This window comes from Styela clava, chromosome 4 (assembly GCF_964204865.1).
Source record: "Styela clava chromosome 4, kaStyClav1.hap1.2, whole genome shotgun sequence".
Lineage (NCBI taxonomy): Eukaryota > Metazoa > Chordata > Ascidiacea > Stolidobranchia > Styelidae > Styela > Styela clava.
In genome coordinates, this window is record NC_135253.1 from 25321553 (window position 1) to 25338360 (window position 16808).

Genomic DNA, 16808 nt, shown 5'->3' on the forward strand with positions numbered 1-16808 from the left:
TGCTACTACTTATGACGAGCATTGGATTTCTGGGGTTCCAATTTAGTTATATGCGGCCAACTCTTGTCCCATGGCATAACTGTAGCATTGGTCCAACACTTTAGTGCCGTGTTTTATATCATTTTTCTGCGAACTACAGCGCTAATTGATTAGGTGATTTAGTCCGACTTTCCGATTTTCCATTCAATTATCTCAGGTTTCTGTTATTGCCCCGCCAGTAATTTTATCATTTGTTTTTGCATTTTTGCTTATGTTATGGTTAGGAGAGTATCCTGTTAATACTCCTCCACTAGTTTTCTAATATATTTTCATGATTTAGTGATGAGTCAATTGAAGTGTAGCCCTGATATAGTCAGATCCCGGCACGGGTATCTGAGTCTCACTGGGGGTTAAATACAGACGAATCCGAGAATTTCTCCCTTCGAATCCTTGATGAATGCTGACCTGGGTCTAATGCGAATCGAGTTAATGTGTCTCCCGCTACGCGGTATTAGGGGAACTTGATGGAAAAAATAGTTTTGTTCTAACATAAACGCTGTCCTGTTTAATAAACAGATAAAAGCATACCTAATTTACCTTTTATGCTTTATTAAAATATTTCATCAAACATAATTAGTGCGTAAAGACAAGATTGGAGGAATAGATGAAGCTCCCACCACTAATGTGAAATTGAAAAAAAAAATCTCTCCTCACGTTTTGAAATAAAAAATAGTAATTATCCATTTGGGCTTGTGAATAATTTTGAATTTGATTTTCCAATCTCTATTTCCAACCCTAAATGGATAATTACTATTTTTCAGATATTTAGCATCAGCGAGGGAGTTTTTAAACGTCAGCTTTGTACAAAAGCTTCTTTGTATCTCATTGAACTTTTAGAAAAATAAACATAAACAATAGTATTTGCCTTTCAAGGAAACATATTTCTAACGTATCAACTATCGATGATTTCTGTGCAATGCTGGTGCGCAAGCAATACCCCCCCCCCCCCCCCACCCCCCTATTGATGACAGCTATTGAAAAATTTGTGAGCATTCATTATACCCACATAAAAATTGAGTTTTTAAGTGTAAGTATAAAAGAGTGAAAAAATGGAAAAAGTACAGAATAAGTAAGACGGCTAACCAAAAATATTAAATATAAAACTTCTTTTGTATTCCAGGGAAGGATTTTTGATGGTCAAATCAAAACATACAATGACTGAATGTCAATCTAAATTCGCATTAAAAGCATGAAAACAATATTCTTCTTATAAAATGAAAAGATTTCACGAGTTCAGAAGAAGTTACATAATCACAGAAAAAGATAAAATATAAAGTTGCATATTGAAATAATACAATTAGTAATTGAACTAAATTGTTAAAAAATAGTAGTTATCTAGTTGGGCTTAGGAAAAAATTGAAATTTGTATTTCCAGTGCAATCTGCATTCCCAACCCTATATGGATAATTACTAATTTTCTTCTTTTTGTGCGTTTGCGGTGTTACTTTTTATGCGGGGATTCGTACAAAAGCTTTTTTATTTCTAATTGAACTTATAGGAACATAAACAATAGTATTTGAGTTTCCAAGGGAAACATATTTCAAAAAACAGCGGTTCGACTATCGATGATTTCTGTGCAATACTGTGTCCTGTTTGACAGAATGTTTTGTTCAGGGGTGCAAGCAATGACCCCTCCCACTGATATTAAAAAAAATGAACTTTAACTATACCTACATACAAAAATTAGATTTATTTCTATCTAAACTATAAATTGTTAAAATAATTTTCATGTTTTTTTCTTCAGTTAAACAATGCAATCGCTATCAACAAGTGAGAATAGTAACAATGACGTCACATAGGGATTTGGCAAAAAATGTTTTTTGAAAATAAATTCAATCCTTAAATATTTCAAGTTGATTGCAATGAAGACAAAAGAAAACAAAATAAAAATTAGTAATCCAGACTCTAAGCAGTTTTGAAACACAATTTTTGGACTCCTATACCAGGAAAAAATCTTTTATGCTGCTATCGATACAGTGATGATTACGAATTAATTTTAAAAAAAAAATGCATTTTTTCGTAAGCAACACGCTATATTGGTCGGCACGATAGCCTAGTGGTCAAATCTTTAAACTTAACTGTGTGGCTGTCACAGATTACAATCTCTTATTGAGATCCCGTGCCAAGCCATCTTAGAAAAGCATACTTCGCATACTTCAGGAGGTCCGGTTTTTTTATTCCAGGGAGGAATTTTTGATAAAATAGAAAAACAAAAACATACGATTGCGGAACTTTAATCTAAATTTGCATTCTACAATATACAGGATTCTTGGTTCACATAATTCTGGAGTAATGAATTTAAAAATCATTGTCCACTTGCTGATAAAAGACGCCAAAACAATAATTTTGAGTTAAGGCTAAAATTTTGATTAAATTTTCAATATAGACTCATATGAGGTTGCAGTCATGCCAGGCTCAACGTGAGATCTCCCACGTGCAGTTCGTGTAAAATATTTTGGAAGCTACGTAGCCATGGTATGCAGAGTGGGAAACGTTGGTCAGGTGTATCCGGTATATCTAGTTGTCGTTTGGGTTTTGTTGACTTGGCCCGTCTGTAAAGAAACAAGTTTCATGTTGATTAGTGAGCGGCTTCATAAGCAGCAAACAGGGCTCAGGATTAAAAGAAAAATGGAGGAATGGTTTTCGGACCCGAGATTTAACCGGCAATGTCAATATTGCCAAGTTCCTGCTTTGCATTACTTCGCCATTGCACCCACGAATTTTATAACATATAACATCGTCATGGTGGTTTAGAGACTCTAAATAAAATATCATTGTGCGTTGAAGACCTCGGCCCAAATGTTAAATCAACCAGCTTGTAATGATTTGTGTGTACAATGTCGCTTCAAAGAGGGTTGATTCTTTCAAGCCATAGCAACTTCTGACATTTCAGTATAAAGCCTGACCTGGCTTGAGTTAAAATGTGTTTGAACCTCCATGCCCGCCTCCCCGCTCAGTTTGTGACTGGCTTTGTGAACTCTACGAAATCGGTCTAATCACGGTATCTCATTGCATTCCAGTGACTTTTTGTATAGATCCTGGTTCAAAGAAAATGCAATACACCTCATAAAATTATTTGAAAATTACCTTGAATAAATCCCGAGGTTGAATTATAACTTGTGTAGGATGACATGATTGCAGTTTGGTTGTAATTCCCTCCTGAAATCTGAAGATTTGGTTGGCGTGGAGGAACTGGAATTGGAAAACAAATTAGTTGTTACATCTTCAGCTAACAAAATTACAATCACAGTTTTACAATGGCAAGCATCACCACGATTGACAAAATAACTTTCACGATTTAGTCAGGTTAGTAGGCGAAAGATTGTTTAATGCCTGGTGAAACATTTGCTTGTGGCCCCATAGAACCGGTTCGTAGCACCCTTGTGGGCTAATGGCCCATTTTGAAAAATATTGTTCAACTTTTTTGAATTTTTTTTTAAATACCGCGCCAAGGTCAGATTATTATCAAACGGCCAAATATAATCGCTTATTCCCTGCCTTTAATCAGTCGAACAGCCGAAAAATAAGATATACCAATGGACAAAAAACGCTAGTTTGGTGCTCAATCATATAAGGCCTTACGTTGCTTTGTTCACACATTATTCAGTGCTTATATAAGCATTCCTGATTGGTGGATAGATACTGTGTTTCAGCTTTAACCAAAATTGTTCCAGTTCAACATATAGGTGCCAAATTTATTACATCCGAGGTGAGGTGGGGAGAAATGGATGGTGTGCTGGAATTTGATACATTTAACCAACATTACAGTTAGACTCGTCATAGACCAGTCGCGCCATATGAATTCACATATCAAATAAGAGCTATCTTGAGCAACCCTAACATTTTGATTCCTCTAATTGATTCTGTCCACCAAGAAACTAGTATCGGCATATAAAAAAGTTTGGTTTAAATTGTCTGGCGCAAAAGATTTTGAAATTAATGGAAGCGCCATATATTTTGGAGAAGTATGTGTACCAAGATGGCGCCTAACCTGATAACCCCCAACCTGATAAACATAATTTGTTCAGGTTGTGCGCCATCTTGGTGCACAAACTTCAGGAGCACCTATATTTTCATACTACACACATACCATCGGGGTTGTAGATTAGTAGTTACGGATTTGAATCGCGCAACAAGTGCAGATCTTTTATGACTACAGTAGATTAACCTGTACTTCACGTTACTCACGAGGTTGCGAAGGTTCTGGGGGGTCTTTATCATCGTTAATCTGCTCTCGGCGTTCTTCTAAATCTGCTGGATTTCGAATTGGCTCTGCCTCATTAACAGCCGGGCACTGTTCTGACACTCTGCCCTCATCTGAAGCAAATGAAACAAGTTTTGGTTCAACCTATCTCACTTCGAAATGAAATTTCCAAAACCTTTATAATTCAGCGGCGGAATTCCAAATTTTAGGACAGGTTCACTTTATGTATCGAACTCACTAACAACGGGTTCCTTATTTGACTTTAAAGCTCTATTATAACAATACAAGAACGGAGAACAACCTGTACGATATATTTATTAGAAGACAAGACGGAAGATTCTTTTTTCAACATGACACACATTACAAAAATTATGGTAGCTTTTGAAAAAGGCCAAATATAACGCCAGTCGTCAACTGCAGTACAGACTACCCATTTGCAGCCGCGTCATCTAACTTCTGACCCCCCCTCCAAAAAAAAAAAATTAACGGGTTTGCTGATTATCACGACATTCTAAGAACATTCCTTTGTTACCACTTATTAACTCGTTTTGTATCGTAAGTAAAAAACGAGCAGTCAATTATTTTCAACTTTCCCGTGATATGTTATTAAGATACCATCGTTTTTGGTATAATAGGAAGTAGATTTATATCTGCAAAAATATATTTGTCATATTTGAACGTTTTGCGGATTGAAACCAACATCTTACATATCTTCAACAGTCTCACCTAATTAGTTAGTCAGCGCTGGACAGAAATTACGATTTTATCAACACCTGGTGGATTCGTAACGTACTTGCTGTCGAGTGCTGATTTAAAAGTGAAGGATTAGAGCGGTAATTAGTGGCCGCGATGTCTTTGCTGTTTAAAACCCACAGGCTGAAACCCAATGCTCACCACCTCACCCAAGATATAATACTTAAAGCAACGTATGCAACGTAATTAAAGCAACGAAGAATGTCATGGAGGGGAAAAATACACAGATATTCGGTATAGTTTATGTTGTACATGGAAAGAGGGGGGAATAGGGCAAACGGGTGAATATAAGGAAAAAGGTTGGGAATTACTGCTTTAAAGTACAGAACCTGAAAGAGGGCGGGAAAGTTGAACATAAGAAATATAGTAACTAAATAACTAACAGCGACTGCTTGTACAAGGCCTTATCCGGGGTGAAAGGTATATGTTGCGTCTTATATAAAATTATAACAACGCCAGACTAAGTAGTGTTTGTACATAGACCGGCGCCCCCGAAGTATGTGTACCAAGATGGCGCACAACCTGAACATAATACATGTACCTGGTTGAGGTCCAGGATGTGCGTCATCTTGGTACACAAATACTACCGGAGCGCTCAAAGTCCTATTTACAGTGACAGGCTTATAAAAATTTGTTTATATTTATGGCGACTTCCACTTCCTTGGAAATAGAGTCTTGTACTCTAGTCTATTGCATACAGACCTTCTAATTCTTCGGGATTCTCGACGTCTTTGATTGATGAATTCGACGTTTTTGTAAAGAGTTTGGACCAGATGATGCTCAATCCCCATCCGAGTGCTATGCCGACGCCAACTAAAAGATAATTCGTGTAAATTGATAACGGAAAAACGAGATAGCGATTGGAGACCGCCGACTTATCGGTCTAGTGGTGTGTATCCTTCGCTCTGACTCAATAGGGACACCGCGTGACCCCTCACTAATAACTCGCTAACTATACGACATAAATCATCCAAAATCAATAGGCCTCCGAGATATGCTAAATGCACATGCAAAATTTGGAGCAGATTCAACCTCAAACAGACAGACAAATACCTATCAACATACCGTACTTACCGATCGAAATCAATAAGTACTAGGAAAGCTTCATCAAAACTGCCGAAGCATACACATTTAGGTTAATTTATGTCATTTTGCAATATAATTATTTTGGAATAACTTTTTTTGACATGTATCAGACAAAGCTTATATCAATTTTAGTTTTATTTGTATAAATATATGTAGTTAGGGATATAACAAACAGTAAATTATTGGTCTATAGTACAAATGGTGCACGACTTCTTCCGATAAGCGTGTGTAATAAAATCGTGTGCGTATATGAAGTGTTGGGATGTCGAAAATAAAAAAAAATAAAATGTGTTGGGCAATTGTCACCTATTTTTTCCGATCGAATATATCTCGCGCAGTTGAGATAGTCTATGTATTTAACGAGTTACCAAAGTGTTACAACCGTCCTCCTCGATGACGTGATTTAAATTATGATGTAACTCTCGGAAGAATACCCTACCTTTCCACACCTTCTTCAACCAGTCTAGGAACGCCATTTTGTGTATTTCCGAACCCACTCAGTGGTTGTTGATGCAACCTCTGATTCCCCTGGTGTTAGGATAGATTTGTTCTGTAAACAGATTGCAGAACTGATGAAAAATAGAAAAACTCAAATATCTAAGAATAAGTCATGGAAACCCGTTATTAAAAGAGTGCCGAGGGTCGCTGGAAGTGACCGGTATGAGAACCACCAGTTTGATCTATTCTATAGATAAGGGGTGGGAAAAATTTTTTGTACAAGAGCCGCATGCAGCAAGTCAGAAATATGTGAGAGCCGCATAATTTTGAAATAATTAATATTATAAATTAGAATACCTCAAACATAGAATTTCCCCAAACGGCTAATACCAATGAACGAGAATATCGGTCAGAGACCGAAGACTTATCGATCGAAAGTTAGGGGATCCCCCAAAACAGCGGTATTACTCCATAGTGACACCTTGTGTCCCATCACTAACTATTTGATAACTCGCTAATTATACGACATAATTCGCCAAAAACCAATAGGCGTCTGGTACGAGATATGATCACATGCAAAATCTGCAGCAGATCCAATCTCTCTTTCGTGAGATATCGCGTGCAACTAACAGACAGACAAATACCTATCAACATACTTACCGATTAAAATCGATAAGTAATAATATAATAGATCTGTGCAATATGTCGACAATGCAATGCGGGACATATCGCACTGTGACTGGGACTCACCGACTTCAAGCTGTAATACCGCCAACGCAGCAACAAACAAGTGACCATTGTGCCTAAGATTTGTCGTTTGACTGATTTAAATTTAAAATTCCACGCTACAACGATTTTCATACTAAAACATAATTTGTCGCAATCATGAATGAACACTTCTCCAATCGCTTAATAAATTTAAAACAACTTGTTACACTACAGATTCTCTTATATTTGAATTTGGATATGATTCTATGTTAGCGAAAAGAGCCTCATAAAAACTCTTAAGAGACGCATGCGGCTCGCAATCCGCGTTTCGCCATCGTTGCTATAGAACAGGGGTGGGCACACCGCGGCTCGCTAAACTTTTTGTGCGGCTCTTCTCGCTAACATAAATTATTATTCAAATTTTAACTAAGAGAAAAACTTTAATGTAAACTCTTTTAATTTATTGAAAGTCGTAAAGAAGTTTTCGTCAATAATTAGAACAAATTATGTTTTAGTATGAAAATCGCTGTAGCGTTGAATTTAAGTCAGTCGAGTCAGCAAATCTTTCGTCACAATGGTTAATGTTTATTGATGCGTCGGCGGTATTGCAGCTTGATTGCGGTTAGTTAGTCTAAGTCAGTGTTCTTCAACCTTTTTTATCGAAGTATACCTTCTACAGTTTTTCAAGAACTTTGTATACCTTACAAATACCAATGTTTATTTAAAGGCTCAAATAAACAATAAATTTTAAGAACATATTGAACTGCAATATCATTATGCAATCTAATAGGCTAGTGACCGCAAGTTATAAATTTGACTGACTGCCTTAACGTCGACGGGAATAATGTTCGACGTAAATCAAACAAAGTGCATGGCATCCGGAATCACCAACCCAGACACATGACCGTATTATCTATATAATTTGTGATGTAACAACGTGCTCACGTCGGTTCTCAGCGTTAATAACATTTTACATTTCACGTGCGCCGCGTTTGCATTGTTGTATCCAATTGAATATTTTATAGGCTGTACACCTTTCGTATATCCTTTATCAGTTGTATACCCAACTTATGGTCTGGTATACACTTGGGTATACCGTACACCCGGTTGAAGAGCACTGGTCTAAGTTACTGTGCGATGTGTACAAAATAAAAAAACGAAAGTACGAAAACAGAGTTGTCAGTGTTGCCTTGTTTATCTATTTATTGTTATTAGACTCATGTGTGAATTTATTTTCTGTTCATGGTATCTCGATAATATTAATAAATTCACAAATTCTGCGGCTCTTTTGAAGTTCTTACTTGCAGCATGCGGCTCTTATACTAAAAATTGTGCCCACCCCTGCTATAGAATCCTAAAGTGATCCGTGCAGAGTCCACTTGTTTCTGTGAGAAGAACCTAGAGGCTCTGCGAGCTATTAGATTACTCGTTAAAATACTGCCATGATTACTCAAGATGCAATAAATACATCCGAGTCATTAAATAACTGAAAAGTAATCCTAATTTACTCGGAGACTAATAATGTGATTTTTTATCGATTTATTGTGCGGCTTCGTGAATAGTAGCCAATCTCTCCATAGGCTCTACACCAGAAGATTCCGACTTCTTCGAATATAGAATGCTTTTAACCGGAACCGGAGTGGATTGCCCAAAGTCTTACGTTAATTCCACACCTGATATCTCGCTAAATATTTTCAATAAATGTCATTATTTTATAACTTCTTTTTTAACCGGCCTGACCTGAATTTCCCAAAGTTCCACCACATCTGATATCTCGCTGATTATTTTCAATAAAACTGCAGCTTCCGGTACATCAATGAGGCATGTGAACGAAAAAAAAATTGGAATAACACTCTGTCATATTTTCGGGCAAGCGCGATAATTCGGGCTCTCTCTTCCTATGCCAGGCTATTAATGCGCCATTCACAATTCCATAAAAACACAGGTCATCCAAGTCCGAATATATATAATTTTGAAAATTCAAGTCTCAAGTGTCATATTTTGAATTCCAGACAATCGAGCAGCCTGTATAAACATTTAATGAATTCCCTTCGAAATGGAAAGCGCCTTGTTGACTTTGAGTCGGCTTCACCTTAATACTTGTCGGCAAGCATATTGGGACATTCATGTTAAATTTACTGAATATTCTTTCACGATACGATGACACCGTGTAATGCCAAATCCAATTATGTCCAAAAAATTGTCACCGACATAAATTCAAAAAATTTCCCGCCCGATTAAGTTTGAATATTCGAACATTTTAACTTATATATCTATGTAAACGCAAAAATCGAATTTTTTGTTATCACAAAATATTCCTCAATGAGTATTTTTTGCTCTACCCTGACTGGGCCCCGCAACACATAATGCTGGTCCTGATCACACAAGACTACTTACTATTGAAGCCTCGACGGATTCGATGCCTCGCCGGGTGATCGCGAGGTTGAATGAATACAACGTTTGAAATGAAACTTTGATTACAAGCCCTGAATTTCGGAAATATTTGTCAAGTCCGTTCGCATAAGTTAATGTGCTTTCGATGCTCTCTAGTCTTCTACCTTTTTTTTTATCAAAGAACAGTTGCCAATTTTGACGAGAAATAATAAAAATGTATTCGAAACTAAATCCAAATACAGCTATTTGAGACTCGGTTTTTCACTATATCGCGGTATCATGTTGAATGTAGTATCATCGTGGTGTTTTATACATACGTCGTTCAAAATAATTCAGAATTCAGGCGTCTTCGGAAATATCAGCCCGATCGCACGACGGGAAATGGCCATGTATGCAAGTTACAGTTTAGGACATTCTAGTCATCTTGGCTTTATTATTAAATATCGATTTTAAATTTCCCCTAGTTTTTGAAACTTGGATTGAAACGAAATTTTTTGAATAACCATGACGATTTTCTCTCTAGAAACACTGAGCTCAAATGCCAGAACGAAAAAAACTACCCGAAAATATCAGGTAAATTTATTGAATTTTAAAATTCGTTTGCAGTCATATCATATTATTTGAATGTGTTATAATATCCAACTTTTAAAAATCCTTTTAAACCACATAAAATTTCATTTCAACATATTTTTAACAGCGTCTGTCAGTAGCCGATATAACGGAACAGGTTATTAAGCGTTCAAATGAATGAGAACGTAATATTTGTTCGTGGAGCTATTATTAGGCCATAAAGTGTTTCAGTATCAGTAGGAAATGTAAGAAAAAATGCTGTAAAACCAAGATAAAAATAAAATGTTGTTTTTGTATAACTGAATCACAAATCTAGCTATTAAAAACAGATTATCAAGCCCATATCTATTTCCTTTGTGATCACCATTCTTTCGACCTAAAAGGGGGACAGGATGATATCAACTAAATTGAGGTTTACTAATTCTGACAGCCTAAATCATCTGTCTGGCCAATATGCCCTTCACTTTTGGCAACATTTATTATCATTTTACATTTAGGATGGTAACATTCAAACACGTCAATAAAAAGCACAAATCTGTACATGAATGTTGCACTTGATTGGTGATTCGGCCTTTTGTAGGGGTCCTTATAATCGAACCTGCTGTCAAATGGCAATACAATAGCCAGCCCTCTAGGAGGAAGGCCATTCGAATGGCAATTGTAACAATATATCCATTCCTATTCCTAATCCGCTGTCTATATGGCAGTCCAATAGCCCTCCATAGAGGAGGCCATTCAAATGACCATTGTGACTATAAATCCATCACTATTCCTAACCTGCTGTCTATATGGCAGCCCAATATCAGCCATAAAGGAGGCCAGATGGTGATTCGGACCATATACCATCCCTAACCTGCTGTCCATATATTAGCCCAATAGCCTTCCACAGAAGAGGCCATTTGAATGGCGATTGGGATAATAAATCTATCCATACTATTACCCTGCTGCATCTGGCCAATAGACAGAACTGGCATTGCTAAAACATTCAAAACTGAAAGAGAATTGGGACAACAGAGCTATGCTTTATATTAGATATAGGCTTGGTAGGTTTTCTATTTCTATTTCTTTTCTATTATCTATTAATCTATTATTATCTATTTCTATTAATATATCAACAAATACTAAATTTGATATCTATGAATACAGTTCGCTTCCAAATACCAGGTTCAATCCATCACAAACTGAGGTTTCAAGCACAGCAGTTCCTCTTTCATAGCTTGCGATCACTCAGGCGTGTCTCTATGAGCATATATCGGGTAACATTGAACAACTTTCTATAACTGCGATGTCCATATGTCTAGATTTTGCACAGACATGGACCAGAGCAGAAAATACGAAAAGTCGTAAGCTAGAGAGAACAAAAAGTTATTTTAATTTTTCCGAGTAAGAGCATTCACTGTCAAGGGGTCAAGACTCAAAGATAACCGATTTCAGTGCGACACGCTTGAATCACTGGTTTACCACGAGCTGTGGATGGTGGAAACAACTGAACGAGTGTCGTTTCTGATTGAATTATTTCGTATAAAGATGCAGTATGGGCTTATCTTTGTCTTTGTGATGGACTACGAAATACGAAAATCTTAAGCTTGTAGAAAACTTATTTATTTCAGCGATTCAGCGCAGCGGTTTCTAATAACTCTTAATAACCCTGTTTATGTAAATACCCAGTTTTGCTTTTAACGTATTTCCATCAGGTATTTTTAGCGCCACAGGTTTTAATAAATGATGTCCTTTCATGTCAGTGGCTGCTTGCTCAGAGATAATATTTGGAGATAATATTTGAGTTAAAGACGAGGAAGAATTGTATAGAAAAAAGTTATGACATATGTTTTTACTGATTTTCTGTAGCGACGTTGTAACTCAACGTTTTCAAACCAATAGAAATTCTACTCCAGGAATAGATTTTGCCGTTTTGGGGAGAAATTTGTTTTGTAGTTTCTGTAGCATAACTACTCGTATTGTATTTATTATACAATGACACTAACGATACTATAAATATAGTACTTATTTATGAAAATATAACAACTTCGTCACATGCGCATGAACGAGAGTGCGCCAAATGCATAACGCTACCAACGGATCTATTTAAAAATTAGACAAATGAAGTAGTTTTTTGCACAGAAAGGGAGGAAAAAAAATTCAAAATAGACGGTTGTGGTTAGCAGGTCCCCTTAGACGTCCCAGCGGACAAAAGACCATGGTACGCTACGCGGTGAAATTGTGCTTTTGATTTCCGCTCCTAATTTAGAGTGAAGTATCGGGACACATACGACATCGAACGAAATAAAGAACTAACGTGAGACTTCTAGCCATTTCAAAGCGCATCTTCAAGGCTTAAATTTTGAATCGATTGGTACATTAGTTAAAGACAAATGCAATTTTTCACGACGATTTGTAGGTATCCACTGAACCATGGTAACGTAAGCATCACGATCGGATATGTCTCGCGTAGACAAGAATAAGAAACTGATATTTGTTCCGGGGGAGAGTATGATAAATAGATGGCCCATTATATGCCAAACCATCTCTCGTTTGGTTACCAGTTCATAACAGGTGTTAAAATAGCTAACTAGTTATCTGTTTCAGATGCATGTAATTAATGGTATAGGAGCTGTAAATTGCAGCCACATGAAACACTCTATGACCGCGAGGGGGCCAGCGATCTTTTCGCACCTAATCATGACGAGGATTCGACACGTGGTTATATATATACTCGCACAGTGGTTCTGATACCGTGACCCACAGCGGGGCGTAAACAACTTATTAGGGGGTGTGAGGCTGATTGAAAATTAAAATATTCGTGAGATTAGATGTTACCCGCCGTGTTTTGGATATTTACATGTTTTATTGTTTAAAAATTGCGTTTCCATCCACGTATTTTCAACGTTTTTTTTTTTGATCAAGCATACCCTCTACTTATTATCTGGTATCTGAGCTGAGGTATTTGTTAGCTAAGGTATTTATAAGGTGGAGAGCGAGACTTGACAAATTCAGAGTTGGTTATTCGCAGTAAACCAGCAGCACTGACAATACCACAGCTAACCAGGCCAACAATCTGACTCACCGACCCTATATTGCTTTATCTTTTAATGTTGTTTGTCTGCACCTTACGCGGTGCATACTGCCGCGTATTGATGCTATGAATTGTTTTCAAAACAACACATAAGAAGAGTATGATAACAATGCAAATGGTGAAGATTAGATCGAGGAAAGCGGTCGGCTTAGTCGGATTGACAGAATTGTATATTGGGATCCTTCGCTCGGGCATTCGTTAAAAACGAGCTTTGAAGTATACCCCGCTTTTTCTAGCTAGGGATAAGTTGCATTCAGTCAGTCGGTAGCGGATATACAGCGTAGATGATAGGATTGTATTATAAATTGTATTGTTTTTCAAAATTTGAGAAATTACGTCATACTTTTTTGAACGTATTCGGGTAAAAAAGCAAGTCAAGTCAAGTAGTGCATTCCAAATAAAAAAAATTTCATATTATGAGTTTGGCTTTATAAAGTTTGACCGACGATCATATTCCCGATTCGCAGCCGAACCCGTTCTTAAAATGTTGTGATAATTAGCGAACCCGATCTTGTCGCCAGAGCAATAACCGACTTGGTTTTCTGAGCTGCGGGCGCCTGTTATTAGTGGATCAGGGACGTGCAACTTTTAATACAGGATGACCAGATAGAAACATTTAACGTAGATTTCTAATAGTTTGTTCATTGATCTTGTGACATGCGTTGTTGGCACAAGTTAGCTGTTTAGCTGATTATGCAACATAACAGGCATAGATATTAAGTAGAACTCAGGTATAGGTTTAGCAACGCACAGGGATTGGAATCACTTGCATGTATCAAATTAAATTTAAAACTCGTTTCGTGAGCCGCAAATCATTCAAAATCGGCTCAGCGAGTCGCACAATTTTTCCTTGAGAGCCGCATTTAGTCCGCGGGCCGTAGGTTGCACACTTCTGGGTTAGATACAAAGTGAAAACCAGTTTTTGAATTTTGAAAACCATCACTGGCCAAGTCCCAATGCTTATACGTATAGACAATATATTTCTATCTGGCACTCCCGTAGTTTGTAAACAAAGATGGCGGACACCGGCACGCAGTATGTGTACCAGATAAGGATTAGGCCGTAATTTCAGGTACGAATACTACGGAAGTCACTTAGCTAGTCCCCGAACTCATAATATAACTGAAATAAGGAAAATCGAAATAAATTTTTTCATCTTTATATTCAGAATACTCAGTAGGATTGAATTATATTGACAAGTGCAATGTTCCTTATCATGAACGTATTCATTCTCTTAGTTTCGACAACTTTTGCCGGATCATTTATAAATCCTACAACGGCGTCGAGTAAGATACATTCTAGTGCATCTAACGCTCACATTTATTGAAAACTTGTTGAATTTAATTGAAAAGCCTCAAGTAATTTTGCTTTAAAATTTGTCCTAGGTGTTTGCGTCAACAAACTCGTGAAAGGACGATTGGTTTCTGTCGGTGATTGCGAGGTGGGGATTATATTAGTTTAATGTTAGTTTGTTGTCAAATACTCGAGTTTGTATTGTTCTTTTTGAAGGAGCTGTTCAAAATATCAAAATAAAATGAGTATTTGACTTCAAACGTTTTTATTATTAATTACGTCCTCGAGATGCCATCCTGAAATGTTCGACTAAAGGAGAGTCGAGGAACTAACGCCCTGGGTAGCGCTCAACAGTAAATGTAAAGCAGTGTTGTGGTTTGGCTTGAGTCGATCGGCCACAATTTATAAAACTTGACATAACTCGAAGACATTCAAATGAATAACACGGGACACGGGATTCGGAAGGCACCACTGATTTACCTTGAGCTAAGGAAGACTTAGAAAATTGCGAGACGAAAATATCGGTCGAAGACCGAAAACTTATCGGTCGAAACTGCGGTTTCGATTCATGACTCTATAGTGACACCGCGCGTCCCATCACTAATTAATTAATAACTCGCTAATTATACGACATAATTCATTCAAAATCAACAGGCTTCTGGTCCGTATTATGATGAATGCACATGCAAAATTGAATTGGATTTAACCTTGCCTTCTTGAGATATCGCGTTCATCTAACAGACAAACAAACAGACATACATACGGACAGATAAATACCTATCATCATACTTACCGATCTTAGGATCGATAAGTAATTACCTGGTAAACGAGCAGACTGGTAACCAATGTGTAACATGTTTGATGCTTTCTACTGATTCTTCCATTTCCTGAATAAATATAGGAATTATATATATCATATATCCTTATTACCAAACAAGTTCTTATGGAATTGCTAATTATTGTTTTTATAGAAAAACGACGGATCAGGTAAGACAATAACTAATTTATTTTGGGTTTTTATATTCAAAATAGTGCAAAACGTTCGCATGCATGGTGGCTTCGCCTCTAATAAAAACAAACCTGTAAAACGATGTTATTGAAAGAGTGTTTTTAGCGTCTGGTGTTCCCAAAAGTAAAATATTCTGTAAAATATTTTTTTGTTTATTTCGTTTCAATAGTCTAACATAATGTTATGTAATGTTACTTGGATATAGCTTTATACGAGTCATATTTGCTTTGATTTTACTCTACCGTATGACCAATAAAATACCCCAAGACTTTTTGTTTTATTCCGTTCTGGTAATTACAAATAAATAATTTTCAGATATTGTGGAGCAATTAGGAAAAAGCATCGAAAGAAAACATAATAAACTCACAAACCTTCGCAAACGCAAAGTTTATATTGCTGTAGCAAAGCATGTACTCTTATTTCCAATGTTTGAACTGGTACTTACAAACCTTTCAAGACATTTCTGGGGTCAAATCAAAGACTGTCTCATATTCTCTCTAGAACAGTAGTTCTCAAACTTTTTTGTTGTTGTTGTTGTTGTTCTTGTTCTTGTCCTTGTTCTTTGACACGTTTTTAAAAAGTCGCTTTTCTCTTCGAATACTGGACCAATTGCTTTGAAATTTTCAGTGGTTAAAGATAAAAATTTTCTCCAGAAGGCTGTTACTTTTTTTTCGCTATGACGTCATCAAAATTATGTGACTCTACGTGGGCATATATTTGAGCATAGCTCTCTTGTTGTTATTGTTATTTGTCTCCGTCTCCATTTTTAAAAAATCGCTTTTCTCTTCGAATACTGGACCAAATGCTTTGATATTTTCAGTGGTTAAAGATAAAATTTTTCTCCAGAAGGCTATTACTTTTTTTTTCGCTATGACGTCATCAAAATTATTGCCACTGGGTGGCGCTACGTGTCCATATATTTGAGCATAGCTCTCTTGTTTTTTATTAGCTTCACTTCACCTCAAAAATTTTTCTTGCGCGTCACTTGTGGGGTGCGCCCCACCGTTTGATAACCACTGCTCTAGAGAAGTCAGTAATTACGGCTGATAGCTTATTACCGAATTATTACATCGATTATGGTCACTAGAGTTAGATATCATACATTGGATACTCTTGTGCACGATGCCGTATATACTATATCGGCTTATTGATGTTACTATATACGCGAATGTCTGCACATTGATAAACAGTCTTCTGGGACCTATGATTGAAAATATGCACGTTGCCGTTACTCACTTCCA

The 16808-nt window shown here is 36.8% G+C and overlaps 1 protein-coding gene across 2 annotated transcripts; it reads right to left on the reverse strand.

The window, feature by feature from the left end:
* Nucleotides 1-1274: 1274 nt before the first annotated feature.
* LOC120326280 (uncharacterized) lies at nucleotides 1275-11231 on the reverse strand. Of its 2 annotated transcripts, none has more exons than XM_039392542.2 (6): nucleotides 8969-11231; nucleotides 6522-6632; nucleotides 5699-5809; nucleotides 4228-4356; nucleotides 3127-3231; nucleotides 1275-2591 (listed from the first exon to the last, which is right to left on the reverse strand). In XM_039392542.2, the coding sequence occupies exons 2-6, from the start codon at nucleotides 6556-6558 to the stop codon at nucleotides 2557-2559; spliced, it is 417 nt and encodes a 138-aa protein (XP_039248476.2). In that variant the 5' UTR covers nucleotides 6559-6632; nucleotides 8969-11231; the 3' UTR covers nucleotides 1275-2556. The 2 variants fall into 2 exon arrangements, with proteins under 2 accessions (XP_039248476.2, XP_077968125.1); XM_078111999.1 differs by lacking the exon at nucleotides 8969-11231 and adding an exon at nucleotides 8568-8844.
* Between the last annotated feature and the right edge of the window lie 5577 nt (nucleotides 11232-16808).